This window comes from Panulirus ornatus, chromosome 52 (assembly GCF_036320965.1).
Source record: "Panulirus ornatus isolate Po-2019 chromosome 52, ASM3632096v1, whole genome shotgun sequence".
NCBI classification, from domain to species: domain Eukaryota; kingdom Metazoa; phylum Arthropoda; class Malacostraca; order Decapoda; family Palinuridae; genus Panulirus; species Panulirus ornatus.
Window position 1 is genome coordinate 13,146,212 of NC_092275.1, and position 23,956 is coordinate 13,170,167.

At 42.0% G+C, this 23,956-nt stretch overlaps 1 protein-coding gene across 23 annotated transcripts in view; it reads left to right on the forward strand.

The window, feature by feature from the left end:
- Positions 1–23,956, forward strand: part of LOC139765081 (phosphatidylinositol 4-phosphate 5-kinase type-1 alpha-like) — a 372,175-nt gene that overhangs the window by 53,258 nt on the left and 294,961 nt on the right. For 20 of the 23 annotated variants that reach the window (XR_011716566.1, XR_011716567.1, XR_011716568.1 and 17 more), the window contains exon 2: positions 7,351–7,428. The exons of the other annotated variants lie outside the window; for them this stretch is intronic. Coding sequence is in view for 17 of the 20 variants with exons in the window: in XM_071692221.1 (XP_071548322.1) it covers positions 7,351–7,428 (78 nt within the window). In the remaining 3 variants the exon portion in view is untranslated. The remainder of the gene's footprint in view (positions 1–7,350; positions 7,429–23,956) is intronic. 23 annotated transcript variants of the gene reach the window in all.

The window sequence follows — 23,956 nt, forward strand, 5'->3', positions numbered from 1 at the left end:
GAGGGGATGTTTAGTGTGAGGGTATGTTTAGTGTGAGGGTGTGGTAGTGAGGGTATGTTTAGTGTGAGGGTGTGGTGTGTGGTAGTGAGGGTATGTTTAGTGTGAGGGTGTGGTGTGTGGTAGAGGGGATGTTTAGTGTGAGGGTGTGGTGTGTGGTAGTGAGGGGATGTTTAGTGTGAGGGTGTGGTAGTGAGGGGATGTTTAGTGTGAGGGTGTGGTAGTGAGGGGATGTTTAGTGTGAGGGTGTGGTGTGTGGTAGTGAGGGGATGTTTAGTGTGAGGATGTGGTAGTGAGGGGATGTTTAGTGTGAGGGTGTGGTAGTGAGGGGATGTTTAGTGTGAGGGTGTGGTGTGTGGTAGTGAAACAGAGGTTAGCCACAGGCGTGTGGTGGGTGGCTGGGGTTCCCACCGCCTGATCAATACTGCCACCCAGCCGTACACAAACCTACCCACTCTACTGCCCGACATACCCTCTCACCCAACACCCGGTCACCCATTCCTACTGGGCATACCCACTCCACGCCCGCAAGCCCACTCTCACGTGAACCCGGCCCTGCCACCCACCTGCTCTCCTTTCAAGTATACCCACTCACAAACGCGCTCGCCCTTTCCTGCCCGGCATACACACTCCCCACACCCACCTGCCGACTTCGGCCATGGTACCCACTCACCACACCTGCCAGCCCACTCTTATCTGACCCTGCCTCCCACCACACCCACCCGCCCACTCCTAACCAGCATACCCACTTAACACATCTACATCTCTCTCTCTCGTAGGCAGTCACCGACCAGGCATGTATTTTAGCGGTACTACCTGGTTACATATCGGGAGGGTTAATTACAACTGCGCTGTGAGCCAGCACTTCAGTGGCTGTCAAGAATCACTCCTTTGTCCCATGTGGCTGTTTTATCTTTTTTTCCTCGCTATCATGTGGACAGCTGCCTTTCGTACCAGTCATACAATCTCTCCAAGTTTATAATACTTGATAGCGTGTAACTCTCTCTAGCCTTTCATTCAAACTATACTCTTCTAATGTGAGTGCTTCGCATTAGCCTTGCCTTTTGAAGTAATGTAATAATTACCTGTATGTATGTACTGTTACTCCCTCTCTTAGAGGATGTGCTGTGACGATGTAGATAGCATTCCTATTAGCCGGCATTAGTAATTTATAAGAGAGCAAGGACTAACCCTTATAGGATAAGTAACGAGGAGCAAATAAACTTTGAGAGGAATATAGTGGACAAGGCAGAAGATTCCAGACATCTCCATAAAGTCTTCAGAATGAAATTGTCAGTTTAAGAGTTGTTAATCAGGCTAATGAAAAGGATTCTGGAGGAAGTGTTGTAAGGGATGATGTGAAGAACTGAATAACAAGTTCAAGAGTGTTTTCAGAACACTGTGGCACCAATATGAACGAGATGGAACGGCAAGGTTTTGGAAAGCATTGAGATATTTATAGAAGAAAGTTAACGTAATAATTAAGATCTTGATCCATTCAGGTCACTTGGTAGTAATGAAATTTCACTATACGTGTTGAAGATTTGTGCAGATTTTGTGCAGATACACTTGACGAACCACTCGAAATACTGTTCATGATGTGGCTGGGGAAAGGCAGAGTGCCAAGGGATTGGAAAAGGAGCAAACGACATCATATCTTTTTATAAAAAGGAAGACTGGAAAGAGTTGCTGGATTACAGAGCAGTCTCCGTGACGAGTATGGTGTGTAAGCTGCTGGTAAAGATAAAGCAGTTGGGTGAATTCTTACTGAGAAGAAATTATACACGTGACAGGTAACATATTCTTAGATAAGGTCATAAATAACGAACCTCACAGATGTCTTTCAGGAAGCACAAAAATATAAAGTATGTTCAGAGGAGGCCAGCAGTATAGAGCTAAGTTGCAAGGAACATATAGAGGTCATACATTTGCCCACCATGTAAGAGGGTTGAGGATGACCTAATCTCAGTCTTTATGTTTTTGTTCCTGCATCATGATGTAGATTGTGAACACTTCTTCGAAAGATGTACAAATAGAACAACCAAAAGTTACAACACGTTATTAAACAAGTTACTGTTGGAGAGGAAGTAAAGAAGTACGGTTTTAGTCTGTGTTGTAGATGAATAGAATAAGCAGAAGTACGAGTTAGTGAACGTGGAGAACATAAACAAGGTCAATGAACTACATATACAATAGGAGGGAAGGTTAAGAAATGGGGTCACTCAGCCGTGCCTCCCCTGCCAAGGATTTCGTCCAGTACACCAAACTACTAAGACTACTAGAAAACACGCAGTAAAGCCTATCGTAATTCCTCTTACACCACATGAATGGAAGCGCCATCGCTTGGACCGCCGCATTAAACTGTTAGGGAATAAGTTGCTCTCCAACTCGCTATTGCCACCTCTTGCCACCAGAGGGATGCTATTGCCACCTCTTGCCACCAGAGGGATGCTATTGCCACCTCTTGCCACCAGAGGGATGCTATTGCCACCTCTTGCCACCAGAGGGATGCTATTGCCACCTCTTCCCACCAGATATCCCTCGAGCCCGAGTTGCCATTCTTTACCCCAAACGTATTGAACTCATTAAGCTCACAACAGAGGCAGCTACAAGAACAATTGTTCGAAGAATTGCGTACATTTTGAATACATTTGATGTATTGTTCATTTAAAAACTTTAAACACTCCTGTTGTAGCCCCGATGTGTAATGTTTATTTTTTTCTCTACATTTTCAGCCTTTCGCTGCATGTTTTGTTCAGTAAACCATGTAATAGAATGATCGTAGTTATTATTATTATTATTATTATTATCATTATCATTATTATTATTATTATTATTATTATTATTATTATTATGAAACATTGGGATGTGTCATCGTGCCCCAGAGTACCAACTCTTGTGTGCTGTAGTTTTTCATGTATTGTGTATCTTTAGAAACTCTGTAAACAAGTTAAGACGTTCCTTCCCTCTGGTAGATACCGTATGAAGTGAAAAAAAAAAAAAAAAATTCACGCGGATGAAAACGAGTGGCGGCCAGGGGTCTTACACTTGTCATCGGTTGTTCCTTGACGTGTATCGTAAAGTAACAGGTTCAGAAAAAATAGTATGAGTTAAAACGGCAGATGTAAAAGTCTTCGGTCAGACGTTGATTTGATTAATGTTTGATTTATGTGAATATTTGGACAATATTTTACAGAATGTCAGATTCAGTCAGTTCATCTTTACTGCAGGGCTAAACTTGAGGCCAATATAGCTGTTTGTCCTGTAAAGATGACTAACGTTGTACCAGGATATTTTTGCCGCGTTTCAGGTGTGTGCTTTAAAGGGGCGGACTCGACCAGCAGCGAGCACTGTGCTGTCATGTCGATATTCGGGAGCCGTGAAGGGTTGAAGAGTGTGATATATATATATATATATATATATATATATATATATATATATATATATATATATATATATATATATATATATATATTTTTTTTTTTTTTTTTTTTTTTTTTTTTTTCAAACTATTCGCCATTTTCCGCGTCAGCGAGGTAGCGTTAAGAACAGAGAACTGGGCCTTTGAGGGAATATCCTCACCTGGCCCCCTTCTCTGTTCCTTCTTTTGGAAAAATTGAAAAAAAAATAATGAGAGGGGAGGATTTCCAGCCCCCCGCTCCCTCCCCTTTTAGTCGCCTTCTACGACACGCAGGGAATACGTGGGAAGTATTCTTTCTCCCCTATCCCCAGGGATATATATATATATATATATATATATATATATATATATATATATATATATATAGTGAAATATATATAGCAGTGAAAAGTTTTTATCGAGGATGTAAGGCATGTGTACGTGTAGGAAGAGAGGAAAGTGATTGGTTCTCAGTGAATGTAGGTTTGCGGCAGGGGTGTGTGATGTCTCCATGATTGTTTAATTTGTTTATGGATGGGGTTGTTAGAGAGGTGAATGCAAGAGTTTTGGAAAGAGGGGCAAGTATGAAGTCTGTTGTGGATGAGAGAGCTTGGGAATTGAGTCAGTTGTTGTTCGCTGATGATACAGCGCTGGTGGCTGATTCATGTGAGAAACTGCAGAAGCTGGTGACTGAGTTTGGTAAAGAGTGTGAAAGAAGAAAGTTAAGAGTAAATGTGAATAAGAGCAAGGTTATTAGGTACAGTAGAGTTGAGGGTCAAGTCAATTGGGAGGTAAGTTTGAATGGAGAAAAACTGGAGGAAGTAAAGTGTTTTAGATATCTGGGAGTGGATCTGGCAGCGGATGGAACCATGGAAGCGGAAGTGAATCATAGGGTGGGGGAGGGGGCGAAAATCCTGGGAGCCTTGAAGAATGTGTGGAAGTCGAGAACATTATCTCGGAAAGCAAAAATGGGTATGTTTGAAGGAATAGTGGTTCCAACAATGTTGTATGGTTGCGAGGCGTGGGCTATGGATAGAGTTGTGCATAGGAGGGTGGATGTGCTGGAAATGAGATGTTTGAGGACAATGTGTGGTGTGAGGTGGTTTGATCGAGTAAGTAACGTAAGGGTAAGAGAGATGTGTGGAAATAAAAAGAGCGTGGTTGAGAGAGAAGAAGAGGGTGTTTTGAAATGGTTTGGGCACATGGAGAGAATGAGTGAGGAAAGATTGACCAAGAGGATATATTTGTCGGAGGTGGAGGGAACGAGAAGTGGGAGACCAAATTGGAGGTGGAAAGATGGAGTGAAAAAGATTTTGAGTGATCGGGGCCTGAACATGCAGGAGGGTGAAAGGCGTGCAAGGAATAGAGTGAATTGGAGCGATGTGGTATACCGGGGTTGACGTGCTGTCATTGGATTGAATCAGGGCATGTGAAGCGTCTGGGGTAAACCATGGAAAGTTGTGTGGGGCCTGGATGTGGAAAGGGAGCTGTGGTTTCGGGCATTATTGCATGACAGCTAGAGACTGAGTGTGAACGAATGGGGCCTTTGTTGTCTTTTCCTAGCGCTACCTCGCACACATGAGGGGGGAGGGGGATGGTATTCCATGTGTGGCGAGGTGGCGATGGGAATGAATAAAGGCAGTGTGAATTGTGTGCATGGGTATATATGCATGTGTCTGTGTGTGTATATATATGTGTACATTGAGATGTATAGGTCTGTATATTTGCGTGTGTGGACGTGTATGTGTATGGGGGTGGGTTGGGCCATTTCTTTCGTCTGTTTCCTTGCGCTACCTCGCAAACGCGGGAGACAGCGACAAAGCAAAATAAATAAAATAATATATATATATATATATATATATATATATATATATATATATATATATATATATATATATATTGATGGAATGGTGGAAGCGATGCACCTAGAACACGATGCTTAGAAACAGGAATTTGGGAAACTGGAGTGGCTGAGAACAGAGGAAGTGGGAGAGGGGGAAGGAATTTTGGTTTACTGCGTGGTGTGTACTGCAGTATAGGTCTAGGGCACAAGTTCCCGACGCTGCCCTACATCTGGGTTTGTTGCCTCTTGTGTATGTAAACACCAGACATTATGTATGAAGTTACAGTACCGTACTACCACACGTCCAGTTATTTGTAAATACGGAAAGGTCGCGTGATTTTTCTACTCGATTGGTGTAAACTACTTAGGATTCATTGGATTCTTTTTAAGAGGATATTATTTTAACATATATATATATATATATATATATATATATATATATATATATATATATATATATATATATATATATATATATTTTTTTATACTTTGTCGCTGTCTCCCGCGTTTGCGAGGTAGCGCAAGGAAACAGACGAAAGAAATGCCCCCCCCCCCCCCATACACATGTACATACACACGTCCGCACACGCAAATATACATACCTACACAGATTTCCATGGTTTACCCCAGACGCTTCACATGCCTTGATTCAATCCACTGACAGCACGTCAACCCCTGTATACCACATCGCTCCAATTCACTCTATTCTTTGCCCTCCTTTCACCCTCCTGCATGTTCAGGCCCCGATCACACAAAATCTTTTTCACTCCATCTTTCCACCTCCAATTTGGTCTCCCTCTTCTCCTCGTTCCCTCCACCTCCGACACATATATCCTCTTGGTCAATCTTTCCTCACTCATTCTCTCCATGTGCCCAAACCATTTCAAAACACCCTCTTCTGCTCTCTCAACCACGCTCTTTTTATTTCCACACATCTCTCTTACCCTTACGTTACTTACTCGATCAAACCACCTCACACCACACATTTTCCTCAAACATCTCATTTCCAGCACGTCCATCCTCCTGCGCACAACTCTATCCTTAGCCCACGCCTCGCAACCATACAACATTGTTGGAACCACTATTCCTTCAAACATACCCATTTTTGCTTTCCGAGATAATGTTCTCGACTTCCACACATTTTTCAAGGCTCCCAAAATTTTCGCCCCCTCCCCCACCCTATGATCCACTTCCGCTTCCATGGTTCCATCCGCTGACAGATCCACTCCCAGATATCTAAAACACTTCACTTCCTCCAGTTTTTCTCCATTCAAACTCACCTCCCAATTGACTTGACCCTCAACCCTACTGTACCTAATAACCTTGCTCTTATTCACATTTACTCTTAACTTTCTTCTTCCACACACTTTACCAAACTCAGTCACCAGCTTCTGCAGTTTCTCACATGAATCAGCCACCAGCGCTGTATCATCAGCGAACAACAACTGACTCACTTCCCAAGCTCTCTCATCCCCAACAGACTTCATACTTGCCCCTCTTTCCTGGACTCTTGCATTTACCTCCCTAACAACCCCATCCATAAACAAATTAAACAACCATGGAGACATCACACACCCCTGCCGCAAACCTACATTCACTGAGAACCAATCACTTTCCTCTCTTCCTACACGTACACATGCCTTACATCCTCGATAAAAACTTTTCACTGCTTCTAACAACTTGCCTCCCACACCATATATTCTTAATACCTTCCACAGAGCATCTCTATCAACTCTATCATATGCCTTCTCCAGATCCATAAATGCTACATACAAATCCATTTGCTTTTCTAAGTATTTCTGGTTAATGGAAGGTGGAATGACATGATGATTGGGTGAGATAATATTGTAGAAAGTTTAGTCTGATTAGAAAGTAGTGAGCACAAGATGAGGAACAGTAAATGCTAGGGTGACTGGGAATCTTGAGAGGAAGTTTGTGAGTTGTATGCGTGCGTGGTAGTAAAGCAAACCGTGATGCTTGCCTGGTACCTTGCTATCCAACCTAACCCTGCATACAACACGAGTAGTGGTAGGTAGGCTCGATGGAAGTGAGTGTTACCCCTGGCTCCCTGAGTTGGTGCCTAACTAACCTGCTCGCCTCCATATGACAGAACCTGATGAAATTGTGACTACTGGGCGTATCGCTGGTGGAGAGTGGCCGACTCAGCTGCTGCGATATAAGATAGAAGGTACTGTAATGTGTAGTCCACTGGTGATTATGGATGTCCATCTGGTGACGCCTTTAGTTACGACACTTATGAGAGAGCCCCGGGCTAGACACGTGACGCAACCGGTAGAGCAACACAATTATCAGGACTTGATCCTTGAATAGTATTATCGGTGTGACACCAGCGCCACAACAGACAGCAGCAGTTTCGGGCGTTGTGATAATGACCTTGAGGATTCCCGGCCGTCACCGGAAGCTGCAGGTAATGAGGCAGCGTTTCCTATGTGTTGCTTCAGCTGGGTCAGGTTTGCGTCCCTCCCGTCCCAGTAGCTGTCATCTTTTCCTTCATCCTTTTAAAGACGCTTTTTCTGAACTTTCGTCCTTCATTTCTTGACTCTTAAATTGCCTTATGTTCCCAAATAGTCACGCACCCTGTAAAGCCAAACGCTGTCACAGTTAACTGCTTTTGTCAACTGCCAAGTTACCTGTTAGTGCCAATAATTGTTTCACTTGGTCTTTAGGCCGCTACGCTCTGGCCCCGTTATGTCTACTACCACGTAATGACATGCTGTCATGTCAAGACGACAATTTTACAAGGCCCGAAATCACATTGGGAGAGGGCCACTGATAGCCTGCCTGTACATGTTTTGCTTTTGGACCAGTCTTCTGCACCTGTCATTTGAAAGAACAGATAGCAATAATGGCGTTTGAGCATTCCAGGAGGATGGAGAGTCTGCAGCCCTGCTCTGAAAAGGGGAAAAAGAAAAGAAATCAGAGGTAAATCTATATGTATGTAACGCAAACCACCGGCACATAACATGGCACATTACTGAATTTTTTTCACCGAGTTCTAAGATGTAAATTGATTATTTTGAATCATCCAACCATCTATACAGCCCAGGGCAGATTATCTCGGGCGAGGCGGTCATGTCATTCATGGTTGCTTGACCACTGCGATGATGTAGATGAACTGGAAGGAAAGTGTTGATGTAGGAGTCACTGCTTTTGCAGAACTTCATGTTATCTGAAATTCTAAGATCGTATCCAATTTTTGCATCTAGCTGGTAAAATTTCTATGAAAAACTGTAAAGTTGTGTAATGAGCCTCTGCTCTGTAACAGCTTATGTAATAAATATTTTCTGATTGTTGTTCGACAGAGACCTTGTAATTCTTTTGTGCTATCCCTCAAAGGATGGGTATGGGGATCACACCATATTAACCAGGCTGTGACACCGACAAATAAATGAGGCAGATCTCACTTATCTGATCATCGTGTCGTAGCATAGAAAACGCATTGCTTGTAAGTCAAATGGAAAGAAGGAAGATGGATCTATATCTTTTTATAACATATCTTTATGTAAAACCGGTGAGTTCTAGTGATTGGAGTTCGAAAATTATGAAATATCATTAGATTAACAAATTGAACAGTAAAATTGGCGAGATCTGTTGATAATATATAAATGCTAATAATGATAATAATAATGATAATAATAATAATGATAATAATAGTAATGATGATAATAATAATAATAATAATAATAATAATAATAATAATATTATTATTATTATTATTATTATTATTATTATTGATTTTGTTGCTATTATAACTGGCCTGTTCTGGTGATGGTGAATTGTAAAACGGCGAGTTTTACTGATTGGATGGTAAAGCTCTGAAACACTCTACACTGCTTTACACGTCATTTCTCACATCTACTCCAACATATTTTTACACTACATAACCTCTTCACCTCCTGCATTGAACAGAATGTTGCTAATGTACCAGGCGGCAACCTTGTGAAGCCAACATGGCTACCGCAGCAAACAAGCCGAAACTGCTGACTCAGGCCTTAGCTGCCTTCGTATGGTTTCCTCCGCATGTATTGGTGTCAAGTCGATGTCTCACTCGTCTCATACCGGATGATATTCGTATTCACTCCCTATTGGGGACATTGCAGCCTTTTTACAGCTTTAGGTATCAGAGACGTAGGGTAAGATTGTTTATAGCAATGTTCAGTTAATTACTGGAGGTTAGGTTACTGATATGGGCTGTAACTACGGTGTTGGGAGAACTTTGGACAAGGATCACGTTATTTTGTAGTTACTTTGTAGTTTGTCATACCTGACCGGGTGCGTTTGTCATCCAGCCAAGGCAAGACTGGCGTGGTTATGGAAGCGGCCGGGTTACATTTTATCCCTTTCGCTCGCCGGTGGATATTTTGCAAGTAATATCTCTGCTGGGGTGGGCATGTGGGAAGTGAAGCCTTACACGTTCATTATTACACGCTGCTTGTTTTGGAAAGAGGTGATACCAAGGAAATGAAACAATAGAATGACAAATAGAATACAACGTATAAACTTTCATGAAAAGGATATCAATAACATGCTATATGAAGTGACAACCGGTATATTCACGTTCCTTGGGCATTATGTTATATTTTAAGACCATGTGTCAAAGGAGACAGTAAAGATATTGACAGTTTTTGATGTCATTGAATGAGGACAACAGTAAGCTTGACAAGTAGTTAGGTTTGATTAACATGACACCGACATACAGCCGACGCAGGTAGCTGTGACCTTATGTTTTAGGAAAATAACGGTTTTATTCGGAATTATGTCGTTATCTACTATTTATATTATATATTTTAGAGATATAGAGTCAAATGGTAAGAAACATCTTTTTAAGTGTGGAATTCATGTTTACCGCTGAACATGGAAAGATGCGACAAATGATCGTATGGTGTGTGCTTGATCCGCATTAGTGGATTGGGAAAGGAATGATAATAGAATAGATAGGTAGAATAATAATGGGATGAAAAGGAATGATAATAGAATAGATAGGTAGAAATAAAAAGAGCGTGGTTGAGAGAGCAGAAGAGGGTGTTTTGAAATGGTTTGGGCACATGGAGAGAATGAGTGAGGAAAGATTGACCAAGAGGATATATGTGTCGGAGGTGGAGGGAACGAGGAGAAGTGGGAGACCAAATTGGAGGTGGAAAGATGGGGTGAAAAAGATTTTGTGTGATCGGGGCCTGAACATGCAGGAGGGTGAAAGGCGGGCAAGGAATAGAGTGAATTGGATCGATGTGGTATACCGGGGTTGACGTGCTGTCAGTGGATTGAATCAAGGCATGTGAAGCGTCTGGGGTAAACCATGGAAAGTTGTATGGGGCCTGGATGTGGAAAGGGAGCTGTGGTTTCGGGCATTATTGCATGACAGCTAGAGACTGAGTGTGAACGAATGGGGCCTTTGTTGTCTTTTCCTAGTGCTACCTCGCACACATGAGGGGGGAGGGGGATGGTATTCCATGTGTGGCGAGGTGGCGATGGGAAGGAATAAAGGCAGACAGTGTGAATTGTGTGCATGGGTATATATGTATGTGTCTGTGTGTGTATATATATATATATATATATATATATATATATATATATATATATATATATATATATATATATATGTACATTGAGATGTATAGGTATGTATATTTGCGTGTGTGGACGTGTATGTATATACATTGTGTATGGGGGTGGGTTGGGCCATTTCTTTCGTCTGTTTCCTTGCGGTACCTCGCAAACGCGGGAGACAGGGACAAAGCAAAATAAATAATAAGTAAATATATATATGTGTATATATATATATGTATATATATATATGTATATATATATACATATATATATATATATACGCATATACATATACATATACTTTTTTCTTTCTTTCATACTATTCGCCATTTCCCGCATTAGCGAGGTAGCGTTGAGAACAGAGGACTAAAAGGGGAGGGAGCGGGGGGCTGGAAATCCTCCCCTCTCGGTTTTTTTTTTTTTTTTTTTCAAAAGAAGGAACAGAGAATTGGGCCAGGTGAGGGTATTCCCTCAAAGGCCCAGTCCTCTGTTCTTAACGCTACCTCGCTAATGCGGGAAATGGCGAATAGTTTGAAAGAAAGAAAGAAAGATATATATATATATATATATATATATATACATATATATATATATACATTTCTTTTCTTTCTTTCATACTATTCGCCATTTCCTGCAATAGTGAGGTAGCGTTAAGAACAGAGGACTGGGCCTTTGAGGGAATATTCTCACCTGACCCACTTCTCTGTTCCTTCTTTTGGAAAAAAAAAAAAAAAGAAAAATGAGAGGGGAGGATTTCCAGCCCCCCGCTCCCTTCCCTTTTAGTCGCCTTCTACGACACGCAGGGAATACTTGGGAAGTATTCTTTCTCCCCTATCCCCAGGGATAATATATATACATATATATATATATACATATATATATACACATGTATATATATATATATATATATATATATATGTATATATATATATATATATATGTATTTTATATATATATATATATATATATATATATAAAAAATATATATGTATATATTTTTTTTTTTTTGCTTTGTCACTGTCTCCCGCGTTTGCGAGGTAGCGCAAGGAAACGGACGAAAGAAATGGCCCAACCCACCCCATACACATGTATATACATACGTCCACACACACGCAAATATACATACCTACACAGCTTTCCATGGTTTACCCCAGACGCTTCACATGCCTTGATTCAATCCACTGACAGCACGTCAACCCCGGTATACCACATCGCTCCAATTCACTCTATTCCTTGCCCTCCTTTCACCCTCCTGCATGTTCAGGCCCCGATCACACAAAATCTTTTTCACTCCATCTTTCCACCTCCAATTTGGTCTCCCTCTTCTCCTCGTTCCCTCCACCTCCGACACATATATCCTGTTGGTCAATCTTTCCTCACTCATTCTCTCCATGTGACCAAACCATTTCAAAACACCCTCTTCTGCTCTCTCAACCACGCTCTTTTTATTTCCACACATCTCTCTTACCCTTACGTTACTTACTCGATCAAACCACCTCACACCACACATTGTCCTCAAACATCTCATTTCCAGCACATCCATCCTCCTGCGCACAACTCTGTCCATAGTCCACGCCTCGCAAACATACAACATTGTTGGAACCACTGTTCCTTCAAACATACCCATTTTTGCTTTCCGAGATAATGTTCTCGACATCCACACATTCTTCAAGGCTCCCAGAATTTTCGCCCCCTCCCCCACCCTATGACCCACTTCTGCTTCCATGGTTCCATCCGCTGCCAGATCCACTCCCAGATATCTAAAACACTTCACTTCCTCCAGTTTTTCTCCATTCAAACTCACCTCCCAATTGACTTGACCCTCAACCCTACTGTACCTAATAACCTTGCTCTTATTCACATTTACTCTTAACTTTCTTCTTTCACACACTTTACCAAACTCAGTCACCAGCTTCTGCAGTTTCTCACATGAATCAGCCACCAGCGCTGTATCATCAGCGAACAACAACTGACTCACTTCCCAAGCTCTCTCATCCCCAACAGACTTCATACTTGCCCCTCTTTCCAAAACTCTTGCATTCACCTCCCTAACAACCCCATCCATAAACAAATTAAACAACCATGGAGACATCACACACCCCTGCCGCAAACCTACATATATATATATATTTTTTTTTTTTTATACTTTGTCGCTGTCTCCCGCGTTTGCGAGGTAGCGCAAGGAAACAGACGAAAGAAATGGCCCAACCCCCCCCCCCATACACATGTATATACATACGTCCACACACGCAAATATACATACCTACACAGCTTTCCATGGTTTACCCCAGACGCTTCACATGCCTTGATTCAATCCACTGACAGCACGTCAACCCCGGTATACCACATCGCTCCAATTCACTCTATTCCTTGCCCTCCTTTCACCCTCCTGCATGTTCAGGCCCCGATCACACAAAATCTTTTTCACTCCATCTTTCCACCTCCAATTTGGTCTCCCTCTTCTCCTTGCTCCCTCCACCTCCGATACATATATCCTCTTGGTCAATCTTTCCTCACTCATCCTCTCCATGTGCCCAAACCACTTCAAAACACCCTCTTCTGCTCTCTCAACCACGCTCTTTTTATTTCCACACATCTCTCTTACCCTTACGTTACTCACTCGATCAAACCACCTCACACCACACATTGTCCTCAAACATCTCATTTCCAGCACATCCATCCTCCTGCGCACAACACTATCCATAGCCCACGCCTCGCAACCATACAACATTGTTGGAACCACTATTCCTTCAAACATACCCATTTTTGCTTTCCGAGATAATGTTCTCGACTTCCACACATTCTTCAAGGCCCACTTTCTATGAAAAAGTCCTGTGTTACCAGGACCTTCCTAAAGGTGGCTTTGCTACTTATAGTTGTAGATATTGACCCCTTTACAGTGAGAAAATCTTTGACAAGAACTGTTCTCCCAATGATACAGCCTCACCAAAGGAGACTTTTCACTTTTTTATGTTAGCTGAGATGGCACTGGCAGCTGAGGCCCTAATCAAAGCCATCCCATTAATGAAAGGGGGAGAGATATGTGGTGGTGGAAAGAGTGTGGTTGGGAGAGCAGAAGAGGGTGTGTTGAAACAGTTTGGACACGTGGAGAGAATGAGAGAAGAAAGATTGACAAGGAGGATATATCTGTCAGAGGTGGAGGGAGGGAGAAGCGGGAGACCAGATTGGAGGTGGAAGGATGGAGTGAAAAAGATTCTGAGCAGTCAGGGCCTGAACATGTAGGAGGGTGAAGGGCGTGCAGGGAATGGAGTGAATTGGAACGATGTGATATACCGGGTATGACGTGCAGGGAATGGAGTGAATTGGAACGATGTGATATACCGGGTATGACGTGCAGTCAGTGGATTGAACCAGGGCATGTGAAGCGTCTGGAGTAAACCATGGAAAGGTCTATGTGGTCTGGATGTGGAAAGGGAGCTGTGGTTTCGGTACATTACACATGACAGCTAGAGACTGAGTGTGAACAAATGTGGCCTTTTTTGTCTGTTCCTGGCGCTGCCTCACTGGAGGGGGGATACGATTTTGTGTATGCCCGGGTGGCGAGAGGAATGGATGAAGGCAGCAAGTATGATATGTACATGTGTATATATATATATATTATTTTTTATTTTTTTTATTATACTTTGTCGCTGTCTCCCGCGTTTGCGAGGTAGCGCAAGGAAACAGACGAAAGAAATGGCCCAACCCCCCCCATACACATGTATATACATACGTCCACACACGCAAATATACATACCTACACAGCTTTCCATGGTTTACCCCAGACGCTTCACATGCCTTGATTCAATCCACTGACAGCACGTCAACCCCGGTATACCACATCGCTCCAATTCACTCTATTCCTTGCCCTCCTTTCACCCTCCTGCATGTTCAGGCCCCGATCACACAAAATCTTTTTCACTCCATCTTTCCACCTCCAATTTGGTCTCCCTCTTCTCCTTGTTCCCTCCACCTCCAACACATATATCCTGTTGGTCAATCTTTCCTCACTCATTCTCTCCATGTGCCCAAACCACTTCAAAACACCCTCTTCTGCTCTCTCAACCATGCTCTTTTTATTTCCACACATCTCTCTTACCCTTACGTTACTCACTCGATCAAACCATCTCACACCACACATTGTCCTCAAACATCTCATTTCCAGCACATCCATCCTCCTGCGCACAACTCTATCCATAGCCCACTCCTCGCAACCATACAACATTGTTAGAACCACTATTCCTTCAAACATACCCATTTTTGCTTTCCGAGATAATGTTCTCGACTTCCACACATTCTTCAAGGCCCCCAGAATTTTCGCCCCCTCCCCCACCCTATGATCCACTTCCGCTTCCATGGTTCCATCCGCTGACAGATCCACTCCCAGATATCTAAAACACTTCACTTCCTCCAGTTTTTCTCCATTCAAACTCACCTCCCAATTGACTTGACCCTCAACCCTACTGTACCTAATAACCTTGCTCTTATTCACATTTACTCTTAACTTTCTTCTTCCACACACTTTACCAAACTCAGTCACCAGCTTCTGCAGTTTCTCACATGAATCAGCCACCAGCGCTGTATCATCAGCGAACAACAACTGACTCACTTCCCAAGCTCTCTCATCCCCAACAGACTTCATACTTGCCCCTCTTTCCTGGACTCTTGCATTTACCTCCCTAACAACCCCATCCATAAACAAATTAAACAACCATGGAGACATCACACACCCCTGCCGCAAACCTACATTCACTGAGAACCAATCACTTTCCTCTCTTCCTACACGTACACATGCCTTACATCCTCGATAAAAACTTTTCACTGCTTCTAACAACTTTCCTCCCACACCATATATTGTTAATACCTTCCACAGAGCATCTCTATCAACTCTATCATATGCCTTCTCCAGATCCATAAATGCTACATACAAATCCATTTGCTTTTCTAAGTATTTCTCACATACATTCTTCAAAGCAAACACCTGATCCACACATCCTCTACCACTTCTGAAACCACACTGCTCTTCCCCAATCTGATGCTCTGTACATGCCTTCACCCTCTCAATCAATACCCTCCCATATAATTTACCAGGAATACTCAACAAACTTATACCTCTGTAATTTGAGCCCTCACTCTTATCCCGTTTGCCTTTGTACAATGGCACTATGCACGCATTCCGCCAATCCTCAGGCACCTCACCATGAGTCATACATACATTAAATAACCTTACCAACCAGTCAACAATACAGTCACCCCCTTTTTTAATAAATTCCACTGCAATACCATCCAAACCTGCTGCCTTGCCGGCTTTCATCTTCCGCAAAGCTTTCACTACCTCTTCTCTGTTTACCAAATCATTTTCCCTAACCCTCTCACTTTGCACACCACCTCGACCAAAACACCCTATATCTGCCACTCTATCATCAAACACATTCAACAAACCTTCAAAATACTCACTCCATCTCCTTCTCACATCACCACTACTTGTTATCACCTCCCCATTTGCGCCCTTCACTGAAGTTCCCATTTGCTCCCTTGTCTTACGCACTTTATTAACCTCCTTCCAGAACATCTTTTTATTCTCCCTAAAATTTAATGATACTCTCTCACCCCAACTCTCATTTGCCCTTTTTTTCACCTCCTGCACCTTTCTCTTGACCTCCTGTCTCTTTCTTTTATACATCTCCCACTCAATTGCATTTTTTCCCTGCAAAAATTGTCCAAATGCCTCTCTCTTCTCTTTCACTAATACTCTTACTTCTTCATCCCACCACTCACTATATATATATATATATATATATATATATATATATATATATATATATATATATATATCCATTGTTCTCACCTTTTTCCATTCTGTACTCAGTCTCTCCTGGTACTTCCTCACACAAGTCTCCTTCCCAAGATCACTTACTCTCACCACCCTAAATCCCTCCAGTTGCACCTCTCAGCAAATTAACATCCTAAAGTCTCTCTTTCGCGTGCCTGTCAATTAACACGTAATCCAATAACACTCTCTGGCCATCTCTCCTACTTACATACATATACTTATGTATATCTCGCTTTTTAAACCAGTTATTCCCAATCACCAGTCCTTTTTCAGCACATAAATCTACAAGCTTTTCACCATTTCCATTTACAACACTGAACACCCCATGTATACCAATTATTCCCTCAACTGCCACATTACTCACCTTTGCATTCAAATCACCCATCACTATAACCCGGTCTCGTGCATCAAAACCACTAATACACTCATTCAGCTGCTCCCAAAACATTTGCCTCTCATGATCTTTCTTCTCATGCCCAGGTACATATGCACCAATAATCACCCATCTCTCTCCATCAACTTTCAGTTTTACCCATATTAATCGAGAATTTACTTTCTTACATTCTATCACATACTTCCACAACTCCTGTTTCAGGAGTACTGCTACTCCTTCCCTTGCTCTTGTCCTCTCACTAACCCCTGACTTTACTCCCAAGACATTCCCAAACCACTCTTCCCCTTTACCCTTGAGCTTCGTTTCACTCAGAGCCAAAACATCCAGGTTCCTTTCCTTAAACATACTACCTATCTCTCCTTTTTTCACATCTTGGTTACATGCACACACATTTAGACACCCCAGTCTGAGCCTTCGAGCAGGATGAGCACTCCCCGCGTGAGAACAATGGAACAATGGAAGTAAGGGGAGTGGGGGAGGAATGGGATGTATTTAGGGAATCAGTGATGGATTGCGCAAAAGATGCTTGTGGCATGAGAAGAGTGGGAGGTGGGTTGATTAGAAATGGTAGCGAGTGGTGGGATGAAGAAGTAAGATTATTAGTGAAAGAGAAGAGAGAGGCATTTGGACAATTTTTGCAGGGAAAAAATGCAATTGAGTGGGAGATGTATAAAAGAAAGAGACAGGAGGTCAAGAGAAAGGTGCAAGAGGTGTAAAAGAGGGCAAATGAGAGTTGGGGTGAGAGAGTATCATTAAATTTTAGGGAGAATAAAAAGATGTTCTGGAAGGAGGTAAATAAAGTGCGTAAGACAAGGGAGCAAATGGGAACTTCATTGAAGGGCGCAAATGGGGAGGTGATAACAAGTAGTGGTGATGTGAGAAGGAGATGGAGTGAGTATTTTGAAGGTTTGTTGAATGTGTTTGATGATAGAGTGGCAGATATAGGGTGTTTTGGTCGAGGTGGTGTGCAAAGAGAGAGGGTTAGGGAAAATGATTTGGTAAACAGAGAAGAGGTAGTAAAAGCTTTGCGGAAGATGAAAGCCGGCAAGGCAGCAGGTTTGGATGGTATTGCAGTGGAATTTATTAAAAAAGGGGGTGACTGTATTATTGACTGGTTGGTAAGGTTATTTAATGTATGTATGACTCATGGTGAGGTGCCTGAGGATTGGCGGAATGCGTGCATAGTGCCATTGTACAAAGGCAAAGGGGATAAGAGTGAGTGCTCAAATTACAGAGGTATAAGTTTGTTGAGTATTCTTGGTAAATTATATGGGAGGGTATTGATTGAGAGGGTGAAGGCATGTACAGAGCATCAGATTGGGGAAGAGCAGTGTGGTTTCAGAAGTGGTAAAGGATGTGTGGATCAGGTGTTTGCTTTGAAGAATGTATGTGAGAAATACTTAGAAAAGCAAATGGATTTGTTTGTAGCATTTATGGATCTGGAGTAGGCATATGACAGAGTTGATAGAGATGCTCTGTGGAAGGTATTAAGAATATATGGTGTGGGAGGCAAGTTGTTAGAAGCAGTGAAAAGTTTTTATCGAGGATGTAAGGCATGTGTACGTGTAGGAAGAGAGGAAAGTGATTGGTTCTCAGTGAATGTAGGTTTGCGGCAGGGGTGTGTGATGTCTCCATGGTTGTTTAATTTGTTTATGGATGGGGTTGTTAGGGAGGTGAATGCAAGAGTTTTGGAAAGAGGGGCAAGTATGAAGTCTGTTGGGGATGAGAGAGCTTGGGAAGTGAGTCAGTTGTTGTTCGCTGATGATACAGCGCTGGTGGCTGATTCATGTGAGAAACTGCAGAAGCTGGTGACTGAGTTTGGTAAAGTGTGTGAAAGAAGAAAGTTAAGAGTAAATGTGAATAAGAGCAAGGTAATTAGGTACAGTAGGGTTGAGGGTCAAGTGAATTGGGAGGTAAGTTTGAATGGAGAAAAACTGGAGGAAGTAAAGTGTTTTAGATATCTGGGAGTGGATCTGGCAGTGAATGGAACTATGGAAGCGGAAGTGGATCATAGGGTGGGAGAGGGGGCAAAAATCCTGGGAGCCTTGAAGAATGTGTGGAAGTCGAGAACATTATCTCGGAAAGCAAAAATGGGTATGTTTGAAGGAATAGTGGTTCCAACAATGTTGTATGGTTGCGAGGCATGGGCTATGGATAGAGTTGTGCGCAGGAGGATGGATGTGCTGGAAATGAGATGTTTGAGGACAATGTGTGGTGTGAGGTGGTTTGATCGAGTAAGTAACGTAAGGGTAAGAGAGTAAGAGAGATGTGTGGAAATAAAAAGAGCGTGGTTGAGAGAGCAGAAGAGGGTGTTTTGAAATGGTTTGGGCACATGGAGAGAATGAGTGAGGAAAGATTGACCAAGAGGATATATGTGTTGGAGGTGGAGGGAACAAGGAGAAGTGGGAGACCAAATTGGAGGTGGAAAGATGGAGTGAAAAAGATTTTGTGTGATCGGGGCCTGAACATGCAGGAGGGTGAAAGGAGGGCAAGGAATAGAGTGAAATGGATCGATGTGGTATACCGGGGTTGACGTGCTGTCAGTGGATTGAATCAGGGCATGTGAAGCGTGTGGGGTAAACCATGGAAAGCTGTGTAGGTATGTATATTTGCGTGTGTTGACGTGTATGTATATACATGTGTATGGGGGTGGGTTGGGCCATTTCTTTCGTCTGTTTCCTTGCGCTACCTTGCAAACGCAGGAGACAGCGGCAAAAAAAAAGAAATATATATATATATATATATATATATATATATATATATATATATATATATATATATATATATATATATATATATATATATTTTTTTCATACTATTCGCCATTACCCGCGATAGCGAGGTAGCGTTAAGAACAGAGGACTGGGCCCCTGAGGGAATATCCTCACCTGGCCCTCTTCTCTGTTCCTTCTTTTGGAAAAAAAAAAAAAAAAAGAGGGGAGGATTTCCAGCCCCCCGCTCCCTTCCCTTTTAGTCGCCTTCTACGACACGCAGGGAATACGTGGGAAGTATTCTTTCTCCCCTATCCCCAGGGAATAATATATATATATATATATATATATATATATATATATATATATATATATATATATATATATATATATATATCTTTCTTTCTTTTAAACTATTCGCCATTTCCCGCATTAGCGAGGTAGCGTTAAGAACAGATGACTGGGCCTTTGAGGGACTACCCTCACCTGGCCCAATTCTCTGTTCCTTCTTTTGGAAAATTAAAAAAAAAAACGAGAAGGGAGGATTTCCAGCCCCCCGCTCCCTCCCCTTTTAGTCGCCTTCTACGACACGCAGGGAATACGTGGGAAGTATTCTTGCTCCCCTATCCCCAGGGATAATATATATATATATATATATATATATATATATATATATATATATATATATATATATATATATATATATATATATATAATATCTCTATCAACTCTATCATATGCCTTCTCCAGATCCATAAATGCTACATACAAATCCATTTGCTTTTCTAAGTATTTCTCACATACATTCTTCAAAGCAAACACCTGATCCACACATCCTCTACCACTTCTGAAACCACACTGCTCTTCCCCAATCTGATGCTCTGTACATGCCTTCACCCTCTCAACCAATACCCTCCCATATAATTTACCAGGAATACTCAACAAACTTATACCTCTGTAATTTGAGCACTCACTCTTATCCCCTTTGCCTTTGTACAAGGGAAACTATCCCCATTCCCCCTTTCCTCAGGCCCCTTTTCACCATGACCCAAAACAAAAACTTTAAAAAAACCCTTTCCCAAAACCGTCAAAAATTTCAGTCACCCCCCCTTTTTTTTAATTTCCCTGCAATACCACCCAAAACCTGCTCCCTTTGCCGGTTTTTTTCTTCCGCAAAGCTTTCACTACCTCTTCTCGGGTTTACCAAATCTTTTCCCCTAACCCTTAAATTTGCACACCACCTCGACCAAAACCCCCTATATTGCCCTCTATCTTAAAACACTTTAAAAAAAACTTAAAAAATTACTCACTCCATCCCCTTTTCTCACTCCCCACTTTTTGTACCCCTTTTTCCCCCCCCTTTTGCCCCCTTAATGAAGTTCCCATTTGTCCCTTGTTTACGCATTTTTTTAAAACCCTCCTTCCAAACATCTTTTTTTTTCCCCCCTAAAATTTAATGATATTTCTCTCACCCCAACTCTCATTTCCCCTTTTTTTTCACCTCCTGCACCCTTTCCCTCTTACCTCCTGCCCTCTTTCTTTTATACATCTCCCACTAAATTTGGGCTTTTTTTCCCCGGCAAAAATTGCCCAAAATTTGCCTCTCTCTTCTCTTTCACAATACTCTTTTTTTTCTTTCCCCCCAAACTCACTATATAATTTTATATATATATATATATATATATATTTATTTATAAATATATTTTACCCTTGTTCTCCCCTTTTGTCCTTTCTGTACTCAGTCTCCCCTGGTACTTCCTCACAAAAGTCCCCCTTTCCCCAAGATCACTTACTCTCCCCAACCCAAACCCTCCATTTGCCCCTTTAAGCAAATTAACATCCAAAAGGGTCTCTCTTTCGGGGTCCCTTTGCCCAATTAACAGGGGAAATTTCCCAAAAACACTCTCGGGCCCCAATCCTCCCTACTTACATACATAATTATGTTTATCTCGTTTTTTTAAACCATTTAAATTCCCCAATCACCAGTCCTTTTTCAGCAAAAATAAAATTTCTACAAGTTTTCCCCCTTTTCCCTTTTCAACACTGAACACCCCATTGTATACCAATTTTTCCCCCTAAACGCCACTTTAAACCACCTTTGCATTAAATCACCCTTCACAAAAAACCCCGGGTCTCGGGCATAAAAACCACTAATCCCTCATTCAGCTGCTCCCAAAACATTTCCCCTTCATGATTTTCTTCTCATCCCCAGGTCCCATATGCACCAATAATCCCCCATCTTCTCCATCAACTTTCAGTTTTACCCATTTTAAATCAAAATTTACTTTCTTACATTTCATCAAAATACTTCCACAACTCCTGTTTCCCGGGTACTGCTTTCCCCCTCCCCCTTTCTCTTGTCCTCTCACTAACCCCTGACTTTACTTTCCCAAAACATTCCCAAACCACTCTTCCCCTTTAACCCTTTAGCTTTGTTTCACTCAGAGCCAAACATTTCCCGGTTCCCCCCCCTTTAAAAATACTACCTATTTCTCCCTTTTTTTAAAATTTTTTGGTTTCATGCACACCATTTAGGCCCCCCCAAGGGCTGAGCCTTCCCACAATGATGAGCACTCCCCGGTGAGAAAAAATGGAACAATTTGGAAAGTAAGGGGAGTGGGGGGGAATGGGGTTATTTAAGGGGAATTTAGTGAGGGGTTGCCCCAAAGATGCTTTTTGGCAAAGAGAAGAGTGGGGGGGTGGGTTATTAGAAATGGTAAACGAGTGGTGGGATGAAAAAAGTTTAAAAATTATTTGTGGGGAAAAAGAAAAAGAGAGGGATTTTTGGGCAATTTTTTTCAGGGAAAAAAAGCAAATTTGGGGGAGATTTTATTTAAAAAAAAAGGGACAAGGGGGGTCAAGAGAAAGGTGCAAAGGTGTAAAAGAGGGAAAAAAAGGTTGGGGGGAGAGAGTTTCATTAAATTTTAGGGGGAATAAAAAATGTTTTGGAAGGAGGGAAATAAAGTGCGTAAGAAAAAGGGGGCAAATTTTGGGGAAATTCATTTTTAAAGGGGCAAATTGGGGGGGTGATAACAAGTAGTGGTGAAGTGAGAAGGAATGGGTGAGTATTTTGAAGGGTTTTTTGAATTTTGTTTGATGATAGAGTGGCAGATATAGGGTGTTTTGGGCGAGGTGGTTGCAAAGAGAGAGGGTTTTGGGAAAAAGATTTGGTAAAAAAGAGAAGGGTAAATAAAAAACTTTTCGGGAAAATGAAAACCGGGAAGGCGCAGGTTTTGGATGGTATTGCAGTGGAATTTATTTTTAAAAAAAAGGGGGACTGTATTTTGACTGGTTTTTTTAAGGTTATTTAATGTATGTTTTTTCATGGTGAGGTTGGGCCCGAGGTTTGGGGGGAATGCGTGATTTTGGCCCTTGGGACAAAAAGGGAAAGGGGGTAAGAGTGAGTGTCAAAATTTCAGAGGGAAATTTTTTTGAGTATTTTTTGGGAAATTAAAAATGGGAGGGTATTGATTTGAGAGGGGGAAGGCTTTTACAAAGGGGATCAGATTGGGGGAAAAGCAGTGTGGTTTTAGAAGTGGGAAAGGAAAGTTTGGATCCGGGGTTTTCTTTTAAAAAATTTTATGTGAGAAATTTCTTAGAAAAGCAAATGGATTTTTTTGTAGCATTTATGGTTTTGGATAGGATATGACAGAGTTGATAGGGGATCCCCTGTGGAATTTAAGAATATATGGTTTTGGGAGGCAATTTTAGAAGCAGTGAAAGGTTTTTTTCGAGGATTTTAAGGCCCTGTGTCGTGTAAGGGAAAGAGGAAAGTTATTGGTTCTCAGTGAATTTTAGGTTTTTTTGGGAGGGGGGTTTTGGGGCCCAAATTTTTTTGGGGGGGTTTTTAGGGGGGTGAATGGGAAAAGGGTTTTTGGGGAAAAAGGGGGAAGTAGAAGTCCCGTTGGGGATGAAGAGCTTGGGGGTGAGTCCCGTTGTTGTTCGTGTGATACAGCGCTGGTGGCTGATTCAGTGAGAAACTGCAGAAGCGGTGACTGAGTTTGGTAAAGTGTGTGAAAAAAGAAAGTTAAGGTAAATGTGAAAAGGCAAGGTAATTAGGTACGTAGGGTTGAGGGTCAAGTAAATTGGGAGGAAAGTTTAAAGGGAGAAAATGGAGGAAGTAAGTGTTTTAGATATCGGGGAGGGATCTGCAGTGAATAAAATTTTGGGAAAGCGGAAGTGGATCATGGGGGAGAGGGGGAAAAAACCT